Genomic DNA, 17,460 nt, shown 5'->3' on the forward strand with positions numbered 1-17,460 from the left:
CATCCATGTCTTCTTGGAAAATGAGTTATTGCTGATTGAATTTCTGCCCCATTTATGTAAATTAAATTGAATTAATTTCATTATGTGTAACTTCCGATTTAGTGTGTCTTCCTGACACTTTTCTATGTTAGGAGTTTGTAAATACTTGGCATTTACCAGTATTATGTTTTACATTTGAAAATAATTCATGGTTGAATCTCATGCCCAAAATTTTTGTTAGCATTCTTACTTGACACTACCTTCATACTGAATTTTAGTTCACTATGTATATTGTGGGACCAGTAGTATAATTTAATAGAGAACTCCACTTATCTCCAGCCAACTCTTTAAATGTTTTTTTACTAATGGTTTGCAAGATGATTCTATGATCACTCTGAAGACAATTATTTTGGTCATGGTTTGTTTTACATAACCTTTTCTATTTTCCTTTTCCAGAAAATGTAAATAAATATTTATTTCTATTGTATAATACTATGGCTGGAAGTCATGCAATTTAGACCACTAAATTGATCCACATTTTAGCAATTTTAGGATAACTTAAAAAAATATATTATAGATAAGTATAGGAGTTTAGAGATATGAACAAAGAAATGTAAACTCAATTTCATTTGAAAATCTTATCATTTACAGTTCATTATCAATGAGTAAATAAAACAAGTATTAAAATTTCTTTTCATCCAGGAATCTCCTTGTAAAAATGCTATTCAAAGGGACATAAACTGTACTTTTCCTGCCCATGAGTACTTCAGAGAAAGTGGAGGTCTAGGGCAAGACTCCTTGTACAAAATATGTAAGGTACAGTAAAATGTAATTCAACTAGAACTATTGTTGTAAGCCTTCATCTACACATTTTGTTAATCCTTTTATTAATCTGTGCAGTACATGATGTACATTTTCTTGCCACTGTTTGAAACCACAGTTAATAGTAGTTGTATGACTTACCTATAGATGCCCCCTCTGGTGTGGATTTCTGTATGTGGTGAGGGAACCTCCCAGGGAAGGATCTGTTCTTTCAGGTTACCTCCTCTTGGATCTAAACATCCACCCACGTGTTTGCTGTGCATGGCGACCCGTGAAGGGGAGGAGAGGATCCTGGTGGTTGAGGAGTCCAACCCTAACACACCATATTGGCCTTGAATTCCGGTAGACGGGCAGCCTTTGGATGGCCTCCCTTGGGTCAGTCGGCTGGTCCACTTGGGCGAGAGTCAACCAGATACCAGTGTTGGAAGTTCTCAGTGGGTGTTGTGAACATTGTGTCTGATGCTAGTATTTGGGTATAGTGATCACGAAACCCTGGCGTTGCTGCAATGTCCTTGCATGACATTGTAATGCGTCCATGGTGGGTGGGGTCAGTGGGCACCAAAATTTTCTTTTTTTACTATGGATCATCCTACAACAAATTTAAATAAAATAGTGAAAAAACAGTCAATAGGTAAAGGACCACGTCTTGAAGATTCTGAGCAGCAATCTTAAACATCTGTAACACCAGTGGTACATCATTTTCTCATCCTACATTCTCTTTCAGAGAAACCTTTAGGGCAAATGTCCCTCTTTTTTTTTTATTCAGAAGGGACTGGAGGGACTTGCTGGTTCTCCAAAGTCAGTAAAGCTTCGATCTGAAGACATATTGGTTGAAACATCCACATCCCAACACAGTGAACTCCTCTTGAATTCAAAGGCAATTGGGAATATACCTATTGAGGTATATCCTACTCATGCTACTTTAAATTCATCATGAGGAGTTATTGTTGAGAGGGATTTGAAGAACGTCCCCGAGTCAGAGATTCTTGCTGGTTTCTCCACTCAAGGAGTTTCTGCAGTGAGGTGCATCTCACAAAGATGGAGTTACACTGCCAACAAGTGTCCTCGTTTTGACATTTACATAACCACGTGCACCTGCCACTATCAAGGCAGGTTATCTAAATTGCAAGGTAGTGCTGTACATTGCAAACCCTCTCCGATGTTTCCAATGTCATAGGTTTGGTAGCTCAAAGACATCATGTCGTGGTTCCCTGACATTTGCTTGTTGTGGTGACAAGGACTATGATGCCTATGAGTGTGTCAACTGCAATGGTTCTCACCCTTCTTACTTTCGTTCTTTCCCTAAATGGTTGGAGGAAAAAGAGGTGCAGCATTTGAAAACACTCATAACATTACTTATTCTGAGGCTTGAAAGTTTCTGTCTATCACTTCATCCTGAACATATGCTGCTGCACTTCATTCCACAACTACAGTGGGAGTACAGAAAGATCTCTCTGTGCCTCCAAGAGATTGGTCTCAAAGCAAGTGAAAAGCCTTTTGACCTCCATGGTTAAAAAGATTGATGAATCAACTTCTACACCCATCTATGTTTCTCCCATACATTCCAACAAACTCCAAGATCCACATCCTTTGGTTCCAGGTACAGGCATTTCTTCAGATACATCTTTTTCTCCTGCACCAAAATGCAAAACAATCATTCATTCTTGTCCTCAGTCACTGGAATCTTCTTACAACAACAAAGACCTGCCTAACGATCCATTGGCAGGATTCATGGAGGTTGATAGATCTCCCCTTAATAAGTAAGGAATGAAAGACGTGGTCGTAAACAGAAAGGTTCTCCAGCCAATTTGCCTACATGTCATTAAAAAATGGCCACCTTGATAGAATGGAACTGTTGAGGTTTACGTTCTAATCTGGATGATATAAAAATGCTGATTGCTTCCTACCATCCTGTTTGTCTTTCTTTGCAAGAAACATTTCTCAAAACTGCTGATACTGTCTCCATTCGGCAGTTTTCTCTGTACAGAAATGACAGGTTGTGTGATGGTCAAGTACATGGAGGTGTGGCACTGTTGGTTGATCAACACGTGCCCACCCTGTCTTTGTCACTCAACACACCATTGGAGGCTGTAGCCATCCATGTTTCCTTGGGTCATACCATCACTGTTTGTTCTCTGTACCTGTCCCCTGGAAAGACATATGATCAATCAGACCTTGATGCTCACATTGAACAGTTGCCATCTCTCTTTCTAATCCTGTGGGACTTTTATGGGCATCATCATCTCTGGAAAAGTGCTGTTATTGATAGGAGGGGTTGTTCTGTAGAGCATATGCTCTGTTCACAACCTTTCTCTTTTCAATACTGGTTTTTCCACATATTTTCATGCACCTAGTCAGTCCTTTACTGCTATTGATTTCTCATTTTGCTCCCCTTCATTATTCTCCCATTTTTCATGGAGGTTTGACAATAATCCACAAGGCAGTGATCATGTTCCTATACTTTTGAGAGAGACTGGCAGTTGTCAATGCTACTCAACCTGCATGCCCCGGTGGAAGCTGGATCAGGCAGACTGGTCCACTTTCACTACTCACGTAGAACTTGATCCTGCTATTGTCTATCAGCCATCAATAGACGACTGTGTGGCAGCAGTAACTGACTGTATTATACAAGCAGTTGCTCAATATATTCCTAAAACCTTCACATGTTTTTCACTATATTCTCATCCATGGTGGGATTCTGCTTGCCACATGGCACAAAAGGCTCAAAAACGAACCTGGGATACTTTCCTTCGATATCCCACTCTTTCACATCGCATAGCTTTCCAGTGGGTCAGTGCACATGCTAGGTGGGTAAGATGTCAAAGCCAGAAGGAATTTTGGATTAAGTTCAGAAGTGGCATATCTTCTGTCACCAGTTCCAAAGTGATATGGGACAGGGCTCGAAAGGTCAGTGGACACTACAATTCTGTCCCCCTCTCTATCTTACTCTCTGATGGCCAAGAAGTAGCTAATATCCAATACTCTAGGTGATAGCTTTTGCTGAGTATCTAGCATTTCTGCTTGTTCCTCCACCTTCTTGGCCATCAAGACTTGGGCAAAGCATTTACCTCTTCTCTTTATACTGGTGGAACTGAAACTGGCCCTTCATCGGTGTAGTAGTACATCTGTTGGACCAGATGATGTACACTATGACATGCTGGGCCATCTATCTCCGACTTCTTTTGATATTCTTCTAATTGTTTTTAATCGGATCTGGCAGGATAATGCCAGGCTATTATCTTGCCTTTCTCTAAGCCTGGGAAAGATCCCAAGATTCCTTCACACTACCATCCAATTGCTTTGACGAGCTGTCTCTGTGAGACCTTAGAGAGGATGGTTAATGCTCATCTTGTTTGGTTCCTCGAATCAAACAACCTTCTCTCGCCCACCCAGTATGGGTTCTGACAACAGCATTCCACCATGGACCACCTGATTCGACTTGAAATGTCAATCAGAGAAGCCTTTCTCTAAGCCAACATCTTCTATCAATATTTTTTGACATTGAGAAAGCTTATGACACAAGATTGAAATATGGCATTTTGCGAGACCTCCACATATATGGGTTACGTAGCCATTTACCCATTTTTATTAAAAATTTTTTAATGGACAGGAAATTCCAAGTTTGTGTGTCGGTTCCCCACTTTTCCATACTTTTTTACAGGAACTTGCAGTCCCTCATGGCTGTGTTTTGAGTGTCACACTTTTTGGTATAAAGATTAATGCCATCACTGAACAACTCCCTCTTACTGTTGCAAACGGGCTCTATGTCGATGATTTTCACATCTCATGTCAGTTGTCAAACATAAGATATATTGAGTGGCAACTACAAACTGCCCTTGATCGTGTACTGAAGTAGACCATGGAAACGGCTTTAATTTCTCTCTCTCTAAAACCATTTGCATGCACTTTTGCTGCCAACGGGGTATTCACCTTGATCCTGAGCTCCATATTGGTGAAGTTTTGCTGCCTGCGGTCCCTGAGAGTAAGTTCTTGGAGCTTATCTTTGACCGTAAGCTGACCTTTATACCACACATTTAGCAGCTACGGGTCAAATGTATGAGAGCACTGAGCATCCTCCGTGTCTTCTCTACTACCAGTTGGGGAGCGGATCGATGTTCTATGTTAAAGATATTTTGTGCTCTTATTCGATCGAAACACGATTATGGATCACTGGTCTGTGGCTCTGCCAGAACTTCGGCCTTAAAGATGCTGGACCCCATTCATCATTAAGGATTTCAACTCTGCACTGGGGCTTTCCGCACTTCCCAAGTTCAGAGCTTATATGTAGAATCTCATGAACCTTTTTTGCACCTTTGCCGTTTGCAACTGTCTTTACTATATTCTTCGAAACTTCATTTCTTACCAAAGCATCCCACCTGGGGTTGTGTTTTCCTTCCTCACTGGGCCATACTTTTTCAGAACAGACGATCTGCCATTGCTCTTTTTGGCCTTTGCATCCAGGCACAATTGGATGAATTGGGTCTGTTCTTGGATAACGTTGCAGAATCCATTGGTAGCCCATCCCACCATGGCTTATTATAGTCCCCAAATGTAACCTTTGTTTAAGTCATCTGAGAAAAGCAGATATTCCCGATTGAAAGTACCATCTTTTATTCACTGAACATCTTTCAAACAATCTTTCCATTCCAATTTATACGGATGGTTTCAAATCAGGTGACTCTATTGGCTCTGCCATGGTTTGTTGTGGTTCAGTGGTTTTGCACAGAATCCCCTCTACAGCTTCTGTGTTCACTGCTGAACTGTACACCATTTCTCTTGCCCTGGATCATATTGAAGCTAAGCAGTACTCCAACTACACTATTTACACTGACTCGCTTAGTTCTCTACTGACCCTGGAATCACTTTACATCGGTTCACACCCTGTTCTCACTGATATTGAAAACTGACTGGCCCATTTATTATTGACATCTACTTCTATCCAGTTTATCTGGATATCAGGCCACGTTGGTATTCGCGGGAATGATGTTGCAGACACAGCAGCTAAATCTATCTGCTCTGGTACTATCACCACTGTGCCTGTTCCATACATGGTCTATGGTCCTGTATTCAAGTCTTGGGTCCATGCCAGCTGGCAGATAACTTGGAGTGAGCAATGTAAAAACAAGAATTTCCAAATAAAACCCTCTATTGAACTTTGGCCATTTAGCTTCCGTTAGGTTCAGAAGGAGGAAGTTGTTCTAACTAGACTACGCATTGGTCACAGTTTTTTAACTCATTGTTTTCTTTTATCTGGAACTGATGCATCAGTGTGTAGTTTATGTAACACTTAAATCACTATAAGCCACATTTTACTTTCTTGCCATCGTTTAGACTCTCAACAATTTTAACAATGTTTGATCTCAAGGTTTGTTTGTAACGTTAGACAGTGTTATTGGTGATAATGACACTGGCCACCTAGATAAGGTTTTTAGTTTTTTAAAGGCCATTAATCTTTTTAATGTCATTTAAGTGTTTTAAATTTATACATTAAACCTTTTTAATTGTGGTTCCCTTTTAAGAATCACAATCTCTCTGGTTCAATATGAAAAGCAGAAAATGGCCATAACATTAAATAACTCGACACCAAGACTGGAAAGGTCAACTTCAGGTGACTAATGCTGCTGTTTGAACTATCCTTTTGAACTACCCATTAGTATCCTCGCGAGTTATTATTACAATTTTGCTGCATGTCTTTTAAAAGTTTTATTACTTTACTTTTTGAAAATGGCCATAATGACACATAACCTGGAACCAGGACTGGAAAGGCCAACTTCAGGTGACTGATGGTGGTTCTTGTACTTACCCTATTAGTCTTCCTGGTGGGTTATGATAATTACCATTATGCTACAGAAAGTGTTTTACAACTTCTCTTACTGTGGTTTTTCTCTTAACATTGTCAACAAGATGTCAACATTGGTTTTATGCTATTTATGTTTTTAAACTCTGTTTTGTTTTACCTTCATTTCCTTTCATGAATTTTACTACATTTACTTTAATTTTACCTTTTTACCGGATGTTGGGTGTAGATAGTCTAGTTGCTTTGTGCCATAAAACACCAAATCAACCAACCAACCAACTAGATGCCATCTTGCTACATATACATAGGAGAAGAAAATGTCTATAGTTTAAATAATAGATATTCAGTGATTTGTATTTGTATGCTGAGTGTAATGTGTACAGTGTAGCATTCACAACGTGCCAGTGAGAGAACAGCTGCAGTACCACATCTGGAGCAAACAAACAAGTCTTTTCGCCTTTGTGTCTTATTTTGTGGTCAGTGAGGATTGTCTTAAATCAGATTGACCCCCATTCCCTCCTCACTTGATTCACCATAAGACCTTCACAGAAGTGATGATATGATTAATTGGTGTTTAGTCTTTTATCTATAATACTATGATTCCATAAGGTGAAAATGTTTTCTTTTTTTTTTGCCACCCTGGGGTGAAGGTTCACCCTGTTTGAGCAGTGAAAAATTAAATATTGTATAATTTACCCTGATAAAATCACTTAATAAATCTGACATTATATTAAGTTGATTAAAAGGTATTAGACATTTATTTTCATTGAAGAAAAAAATCTTAATTTGTATATTAGAAAATATAGAAATAAACAATTGAAAAAACTTGATAAATGAAAATGGATTTCATGTGTTAAGTCTGTATAAATTATTTTAATACTTAAGAATAGAAAAATACATTCACAGAGCTGTAAAGATGGTATATTGTGTTTTTTTAGGCATACTCAGTATATGATCAAGAGATTGGCTATTGCCAAGGCCTGTCATTTTTGGCTGCTGCTCTCTTGGTACATGTAAGTCCAATGTTTTAATAATACATTTTAAATGTTATTGAAATCTTAATTTGTCTAGTAGCTTATACAATATTGATTAGGTTTTTATTTATTTTTGTTTATGACATTTTATTAGCATAAAAGTACTGTTAACATTAATTTAAAAAACAAAAGTATTTGTTACTCAGTTATTAAATCCTGAAAATTTTATTTTATGAGTAGAGTCACCCAGTAATGTCAGGCTTAAAATGTAATGCTATAAGTATTGCTCAATCTGTTTGTCTGATGTAAAAATGTCTAGGCTACAGAGATTAAAATCATTTTTATTTGGCACTGGCTTTGTATATTTTATTACTTACCTTGCTCAATTGAGTCTTTGTTCACAGAATTAAGGCAGGAGAATTGAAATAGCTACAAAAGTTGTAGTAGCACGTTACATGATAATTAGAGGAATCTTAAATGCATCTGTACATAACATGTAGTGAAAGTAAAGTTTTATTGTGTTCATGTTTGTTTTCACCACTGTATGTATGTATTAAAAAATTGAAGCATGAAGAGAAATTTTATACATTAATTTAACCATTGTATTTTTATGAAACTTCCACAGATATGCCTTTAGCCATTACCAAATTTTTAGTGTAATCATAGGCGATATAATTTTATGAGACATATTAGAACTAAACAAAAAATTAATGTAAGTATTGATAAGATGATAATATTACATTCAAATTATAATTTTTGTTACTTTGATGTTTAACCATGCAGCTTCAGTAAATTCATTGAGTTATTTACTGCACTAAACCCAGCACTATCCAAGCAATATTTATTGCATCCAGAAGTTATATTTTTCAGGCATTAATCTCTGAAGTGTAATTGTTATGAGGAGGTAAAAAATATCAAACTGTAACTCTTCAGTGTACAAGTTTGAGATAGCAGTTCTCTATAGACTGTTTGTACTCTCATGTATATTTAGGTATTAGTGTCATTGCTAACTATGTAGCACAAATTAAATAACTCACTGTTTAGAATCTTTTTTAATGGAATGAAGAAATGTAAATATTCTAAGTTGTGAAGAAATTTTTTGTATTATTTACTTGTGGCTGCTGTATCCATTACAGATAGGTTTCAATGTTTGATAGTGTAACATTTATTAAAATGTAATTTTAAAACATGATCTGAAACGAAGCATTTTTTAAAAGTAATATAATGTTGTAATATATTTGAGACTGTAGAAGTTACTATACAGGATTTCCCAAAAGTGATAGGACTCTAGAACATGTATAGAATAATTTTATTACTCAACAGTATCCTTCTTTCCAGATAACACATGGTAAACACAAATATAACTTAAAATATGTTTAAAATGCTACCTGCAATGCAAAAAAAAATAATAAATAAATTTATGATGTATCTGACCACCTTTACTTTTGGGCCATTATGTATTTTGTACTAAAAATAGAATAAAAGTTGAGATTTTGATTTTTCTCAGATGCCTGAAGAACAACCATTCCATGTACTAGCAAAAATCATGTTTGATTATGGATTAAGAAATATCTTTTGAAACAGCTTTGAAGAACTTCATTTAAAGTTTTACCAGCTGGAAAGACTCATGGAGGTAAAGTATAAATATCTTTACACAAAAGAAAATTAGGAAAGATGAAATAACAATTAAAGTGTGAACATATATTGCAATAGCATATTATATTTGTTTCCATTTAGATGTTTTTTAAAGTATTAACAGAACTATTTTATGACTGTTAGCTTTAATTTATGTCACAAGAATCATAAACTTTCAGCATTTTCAGAAGGTTTTTGGTATACTTCAATATTTCATTATTCAGTATTCATGCTGTATGTATATAATAATAAAGGAGTATGTGTATGCGTGACTGCCATCTTTCCAAGAGTAAAGAAGCTTGTGATGTGAAACATTGCATGAATATTAATGGGATTTATAGGTGTGTACCTGGGTATTGATTGCTTTTTATATTTTTCTGTGATAATAAAAGAGCCTGGTGTGTGACTGCCATCTTTCCAAGAGTAAAGAAGCTTGTGATGTGAAACATTGCATGAATATTAATGGGATTTATAGGTGTGTACCTGGGTATTGATTGCTTTTTAGATTTTTCTGTGATAATAAAAGAGCCTGTCTGTGTTTGTGTGTGTGTGTGTGTGTGATTGCAATAGTTCCAAGAGCCTATAAAACCTGGAGACCTGAAACTTTGTACACATTTTAAGGAGATTCTGGGAGTCTACACCTGGCTGTTATTTTTCAGATTTGATTAAAAAAATATTGTCTGATATTTTTGCCCAATTGTTTTTACTCTGTAGCCCTTAAGCTCATAATTTTGCTTGCTGAGGGTCTGTAGGAAAACTATCATATTTTTTTCTTATTCTTACTTATCAAATAAACAATATTTGGAAGTTTTTTGCCAAATACTCTTTCAAAACAAATGTGAGAAGGAAAATACAATTCTGAGAACTACAAAATGTTGAATTCAGCTAAGTTTGGGGAAAAAAGAAAAAGGAATTGGAGAAGCTAAGTTAAAACTATTTGTTGAGTTGAATTAAGTTCAGGAAGTGGCAACAGGCAAATCAGTTAGATAATTGATAACAAAGTAACTAAGTTTATCCTTTAGCACTGGGCTTGGTCGAATATATATGAATTTATCTAAACACTTGCATACATTAAGTATTTAAATTATAAACTTTTGATACACCATGTGTAGTTTCAGAAAATTTAACAAACGTTTAGTAAAGATTACAAGTATTTTTACACAAAAATCAGATTTTTTGATGAAATATTTTTATTAAAGATTTATTTGTGAAAATAGAATCTGTTTTGTTACTCATCTGCATGAAAAATGATTTTATGTTATGACTAAAAAAAACTATTATTCTTCCCAAAATGCTCAAATATTATTTGCATAATCTCTAAAATCTCCTAAATACATTTCAAATGTTTGTTTTTAGTAATTCATTACATATTTTTTATTTTCTCTACTTTAACTGTGTGGGGTCTGTCATTTAACCAACCTCATAATCATCATAAACAATTAGGAAGTAAATATAAATTATATTTTGTTCATGCTAGAATAACAACATATTATAACATGAAAATACAAATGTTTGGTCTAAATTGCTATGTCTCATAACATTGTATATAAAGATATATTATTTCTTATCACACTGGCCTTTCAGTCTTGCTTACCTAACATTACATAACTTGTATTGATATGGTACAAGTACGCACGGGTTACCTATACAGTAACATAAAACAGATCATTTGTTTTCCCTGTCTTGGCTGTGTTTTAATGTACTACTATTTTGTAACATGCAGTTACATTTAAATTATTATACATTATATATATACACACACACACACACACACACACACATATTTTTACTATTTAGAGCCCCTCAGTGTGGATTCCTCTACGTGGTGAGGGGACCTCTCAGGGAAGATTCTGTTCTTTCAGTTTACTTCTTCTGGGATCTAAACATCCACCCATGTTTTTGCTGTGCATGGCAACCCATGAAGGGAAGGAGAGGATCCTGGTGGTTGAGGGGTCCAAACTTAACACACCACTTTGGCTTTGAATTCCTGTAGATAGGCAGCCTTGGGATGGGCCCCCCTTGGGTCAGTTGGCTGGTCCACTCGAGCTAGGATCTACCAAGTACTAGTGTTGGATGTTCTTAAGAGGTGTTGCAGACATTGTATTTGATGCTGGTGTTTGGGTATAGTGCTCACAAAACCCTGGCGTTGCTGCAGTGTCCTTATCTAACATTGCAGTGCATCCCCTCGTAGAGCACAATGGTGGGTGGGATCAATGGGCACCAAAATTTCCCCTTCTTTATTATGGATACTCCAAATCTTAAAACAGTGAAAAACAGTCTATAGGTAAACAACCACATCTTGAAGATTCTGAGCAGCAATCCTCATCTCATTGCACCTCATTTTCTTATATATGCATTCACTTTCAGACAAACCTTTAGTGCAAATGTCTCCCTTTTTCATTCAGAAGGGACTAGAGGGCTTTGCTGACTCTCCAAACTCAGTAAAGAAGCTTTGATCTGGTGACGTATTGGTGGAAACATCCACATTTCAACACAGTCAACCCCTCATACATTCAAAGGCAATTGGAGATATATCTATTGAGGTTATGCCTCATGCTACTTTGAATTCATCATGAGGAGTTATTTTTGAGAGGGATTTGAAGAACATCCCAGAGTCGGAGATTCTTTCTGGTTTCTCCACCCAAGGAGTTTCTGTAGTATATCCACCAGCAAAGATGGAATTATGGTACCAACCAATGTCCTCATTCTCACATTTATGTCTCCATGTCTGCCTGTCACTATCAAGGTAGGTTATCTTAATTGCAGAATATGGCCATACATTCCACACCCTCTCTGATGTTTCCAGTGTCAATGGTTCAGTCACTTGAAGAAGTCATGTCCTGGTTCCTTGACGTGTGCTTGTTTAGTGGCAAGGATCATGATGCCTATGAGTGTGATGTGGACCCTTATTGCATCAATTGCAATGGCTCTCACCCATCCTACTTTTGTTCTTGTCCTAAATAGTTGGAAGAAAAAAGAGTGCAGCATTTGAAAACGATTCATAACATCACTTATTCTGAGACTCAAAAATTGCTGTCCACCACCTCATTTTGGACAGGTACTGCTGCACTTCTTTCCACAACTACAGTGGGAGTGCAGACAGATCTCTCTGTGCTTCCAAAAGAATCGTTCTCTTAACAAATGAAAAGTCTTTTGACCTCCATGGTTATAAAAGTTGATGAATCAACTTCAACACCTATCTCTGTTCCTTACATACATTCCAACAAACCCCAAGATCCACATCCTATGGTTCCAGTAACACGCATTTCCCTAGATACATCTTCTCCCACCCCAAGATGCAAAACATTTGTTTACATCCTCAGTCACTGGAATTCCCTTCCAAGAGCAAAGATCTGCCCAATCAAGCCAGAGCAGGATACATGGAGGTCAATAGACCTCCCTCAAACAAGGACAGTGAGGAAAAAATATGTGGTCATAAACAGGAGAGTTCTCCACCCAATTCACCTGCACATAAATAAAAGTGGCCACTCTGATACAATGTAACTAGTGAGGTTTACGTTCTAATCTGGATGACATCAAAACACTTATTACTTCCCACCATTCTGTGTGTCTTTCCTTACAGGAAACATTTCTAAAACCTGCCGATACAGTCACCTTTCAGCAGTTTTCTTTGTACAGAAATGACAGGCTGTGTGATGGTCGAGTGCATAGAGGGATTGCACTGTTGATGATCAGCATGTGCCTTTCCTGTCTTTGCCACTCAACACATCCTTGGAAACTGTAGCCATCTGTGTTTTCTTGGGCCATACCATCACTGTTTGTTTTCTCTACCTGTCATCTGGAGAGACATATGATCAATCAGACTTTGATGCTCTCATTGAGTAGTTGCCGTCTCCCTTTTTCATCCTGGGGGACTTCAGTGGACATTATTCCTTGTGGGAAAGTGTTGATATTGTTGGGAGGGGTTGCTCCATAGAGCATATGTTTTTAGATCAAAACCTTTCTTTTTTCAATACTGGTTCTTCTACTTATTTTCATGCACCTAGTCAGTTCTTTACTGCTATTGATCTCTCAATTTGCTTCCTTTCACTCTTCTCCTATTTTTCATGGAGGGTTGACAATAATCCATGAGGCAATGATCATTTTCCTATAATCTTGAGAAAGACTGGCCGTGGTTGATGGCAACCTGACCCGCATGCCCTGGTGGTAGCTGGATCAGGTAAACTGGCCCTCTTTCACTGCTCTTGCAGAACTTGATCCTGCCATCGTCTATAAGCCACTAGTAGATGACTGTGTAGCAGCAGTAACTAACTGTATTATACAAGCAGCTGCTCAATGTAGAAATAGATATCTCACAATAGATATCGAACTGCATCGCTTTCCAGCAGGCCCATACACAAGCTTGGTGGATAAAACATCAAAGCCAGAAGGAATATTCACAACTGGAATATCGTCTTCCATCAGTTTTAAAGTCATGTGGGACAAGTTTGTAAGATCAGTGGGCAATATACTTATGTCTCACTCTCGATCTTACTCTCTGATGGCTGGGAAGTAGCTGATATTCTAGGTGAAAGCTTTTGCTGGGTATCTAGCACTTCTGGTTCTTCTTCCACCTTCTTAGCCATCAAGACTAAGAAGAGAGACTTGCTCTTTCCTTTCAAGCTGATTGTCTCTATGACTATAATCGTTCCTTTGGTGGAACTCAAACTGGCCCTTCATTGGTCTGGTAGTACATCATTTGGACCTAATGATATGCACTATGACATGCTGCGTCATCTATCTTCTGCTTCTCTTGCTATTATTTTGATTGATTTTATCTGTATCTGGGAGGAAAATTTTTTTTCTAATGCCTGGCGTCTGGCTTATGATACAATATAGAGGTATGGCATTTTGAGAGTCCTATATATATGGGTTATGTGGCCATTTACACATATTTTAAAAAAATTTTAATGGACAAGAGATTCCAAGTTCGTGTGGGTTTGACACTTTCCTGTTCTTTTCTACAGGAACTTGGAGCCCTTCAAGGCTGTGTTCTGAGTGTCACACTTTTCAATATAAAAATTAATGCCATCAATGAACAGCTCCCTCTCACTGTTGCAAATGAGCTCTATGTTGACAATTTTCACATCTCATGTCAGTCTTCAAACATGAGGTATATTGAGCAGCAGCTACAGACTCCCCTCAATCATTTACTGAAGTGGACCACAGCAAATGATTTTAACTTCTCTTTCTCTAAAACCATTTGCATGCACATTTGCTGCCAATGGGGTATTCACCTTGATCCTTAACTCCGTATTGGTGAAGTTGTGCTACATTTGGTACCTGAGACAAAGTTCTTAGAGCTTTTCTTTGACCATAAGCTGACCTTTATACCACACATCAAGCAGCTATAGGTCAAATGTAAAAGTGCATGGAACCTCCTCTGTGTCCTCTCTTCTACCACTTGGTGAGTAGATCAGTGTTCTATGCTAAAGTTATATCTTATCCAATCAAAACTCAACTATGAATCCCTAGTCTATGACTCTGCCAGACCATCAGCCTTAAAAGTGCTGAACCCTATTCATCATTGAGGATTTCAGCTCTGCATTGGGGCTTTCTCCAATTCAGAGCTTTTGCATTAGAGTCTCATGAACCTTCTTTGCACCTCTGCTGTTTGCAACTGTCTTTACTATATGCTTTGAAATTTCATTCCTTACCAAAGCATCCCACCTGGAGTGGTGTTTTCCTTCCTTGGTGGGCCATACTTTTTCAGAGCAGATGGTCTGCCATTGCTCCACTTGACCTTCGTATCTAGGTGCAGTTGAATGAATTGGGTTTGTCCTTGGATAACATTGCTGTATCCATTGGTTAGCCCATTCATCCATGGCTTCTTACAGTCCCTAATTGTGACCTATTATTAAGTCATCTGAGAAAAGTAGACACTCCTGATTGGAAATGCTGTCTGTATTTCCTGAACATCTTTCAAACCATCATTCCATTCCTATTTATACAGATGGTTCAAAATCAGGTGACTCTGTAGGCTCTGCCATGGTTTGATGGTTGTGTGCAGAATCCCCTCTACAGTTTCTGTGTTCACTGCTGTACTGTATGCCATTTCTCTTGTTCTAGATCACATAGAAGCTAAGCAGTACTCAAACTGCACTATTCATACTGACTCTCATAGTTCTACCCTGTTCTCACTAATATTTAAAACTGACTCTCTAACATCTACTTCTGTCCAGTTTTTCTAGATTCCAGGCAGCGTTGGTGTTCGGGAAAACAAGCTTGCTGACACTGCAGCTAATTCTATCTGCTCTGGCTATATCACCTCTGTGCCCTTGCTTAGGACTGTTGTTCTGTATTGAAGTTTCGGCCCATTGCCACCTGGCAATTGACTTGGAGTGAGCAACTTGAAAACAAGCTTTTCCAAATAAAGCCTTATATTGGACTTTGGTCGTTTTGCTACCATAAGGATTGGAAAGAGGAAGTTGTTCTAACTGGACTACGCATTGGTCATAGTTTTTTAACTCATCATTTTCTTTTGTCTGGAACTGTTGCACCAATGTGTAATTTCTGTAACACTCAGATTCCAATAAGCGACATTTTATTTTTTTGTCATCGTTAAGACTCTCAACGACAGCACCATTTTAAACATGTTCTTTCCCTAGGTTTGTCCATAACATTAGAGTGTTATTGGCGATGGTGACACTGTCCACTTTGGTATTGTTTTTAGTTTTTTAAAGGCCATTAATCTTTATAATGACATTTAAGTTTTTTTAATTTATACATTAAACCTTTTTAATGTGGCTCCCTTTCAAAAATAATAGTTCATCTAGTTCGTTATGAAATTAGAAACTGGCCATAACATTAAATAACTCAAAACCAGGACTGGAAGGCCAACTTCAGGTGACTAATGCTGCTTTTTGAACTATTTGTTTGAACTAGTCATTAGTGATTTTGGGGAGTTATTAGTATAATTTTGCTACATGTCTTTTAAAACTTTTTTTATTAACTTCCTTTTTGAAAGTGGCCATAATGTCAAATAACTTGGAACCAGTATTTTAAAGCGAACTTTAGGTGATTGACGGTGGTTTTTGTACTTTGTTGTTAGTCCTCAAGGCTAGTTATGATAATTTCAGTTATGCTACAGTAAGGCCTTTACAACTTGAATTACTGTAGTTTTTCTCTTAACGTTGTAGACTAGATGTAAACATTGTTTTTTTTGCTATTTATGTGTGTTTTTTAAATTTTGTTTTTTTTTACCTTAAATTCCTTTTATAAATTTTACTAAATTTACTCTTGACTTTTTACCAGTTATTTGGCACAGATAGCTTTGCTGTTTTGTGCTATAAAACACTAAATCATCCAACCAACCAACTGTTTAGAAATAAATTATTAAACACTTAGTTTTCATAAAATGTAGAACAATAAATAAAGAAGTAAAACAAACAGTTATCTCTTCTTGCTACAACCTTTGCACTCAGTTGTTGCTGAACATAGGTTGCTAAGCCTTTTAAAATTTCCCATGTGGAAGATATTAAACAAATTTTGTTTGTTTTAGGTTTTATATATACAGTTGATAACCAAAAAATCCTAAATAACTACACTGATAACACAGAATTCCACTGTAATTTGTTAAGCTACTAAGTAAGATTAATTTAGATTTTATTAAATGCAAAACTAAAAACACAACCTGCATCATTGAAATCTTGGATAAAAATAAAGTGGAAGTTTTTTCAAAGATTAAAATGGCAGTTAAAACCACTCTGGGGACATTCTAAATTGTTTATTGGTTACTTACATGTACATATTGATATATAAGTATATATCAGGGACTGTTTTAAAAAATGGAAAGAGTTGAATATGGCCATTGTGTTTCATAAGCCATATCTCAGGAAAATAAAAAGATAGGAGGTTATTATTCAATATTTTGGCTTGTCAGTAGTAGTAATTTCAGTTCCTAATTTGTACAAAATTATAGAATTTGTATTTTGACATCACAAACATCTAATTTTAAACAGTGCTGCATTTAACATACCACATGACTCACTGAAATCTATATTTAGATGTGTTCTTTTAAGAAATTTACTTTTGTATAATATTAAAGTTTGAAATATAATCTATAGTTTTATTCCAAACTTATCAACAAATTCATAAAATAGTAATTCATTAAAATTTCGAATGCAAGTTAACAATGTGATGCTATGGCCTTTGACCTCTGAATTGTTGCAAAAGGTTAATGGAGATGCTTGACTGATACTTGGATGCTTCTGCAAATCTTGACGGAAATTTAGTATTCCACAGTGGAGTGTG

The 17,460-nt window shown here is 36.7% G+C and overlaps 1 protein-coding gene across 9 annotated transcripts in view; it reads left to right on the plus strand.

Annotated features, from left to right (window-relative positions):
* LOC143245026 (rab GTPase-activating protein 1-like) overlaps positions 1-17,460 on the plus strand; it is a 70,081-nt gene that overhangs the window by 23,961 nt on the left and 28,660 nt on the right. For 8 of the 9 annotated variants that reach the window (XM_076490804.1, XM_076490801.1, XM_076490798.1 and 5 more), the window contains exons 3-5: positions 682-795; positions 7,537-7,611; positions 9,080-9,205. In XM_076490804.1, the coding sequence (XP_076346919.1) occupies positions 682-795; positions 7,537-7,611; positions 9,080-9,151 (261 nt within the window). In that variant the 3' untranslated portion in view covers positions 9,152-9,205. The remainder of the gene's footprint in view (positions 1-681; positions 796-7,536; positions 7,612-9,079; positions 9,206-17,460) is intronic. The other variant, XM_076490805.1, reaches the window with a different exon arrangement.

This window comes from Tachypleus tridentatus, chromosome 2 (genome assembly GCF_004210375.1).
Source record: "Tachypleus tridentatus isolate NWPU-2018 chromosome 2, ASM421037v1, whole genome shotgun sequence".
NCBI lineage: Eukaryota > Metazoa > Arthropoda > Merostomata > Xiphosura > Limulidae > Tachypleus > Tachypleus tridentatus.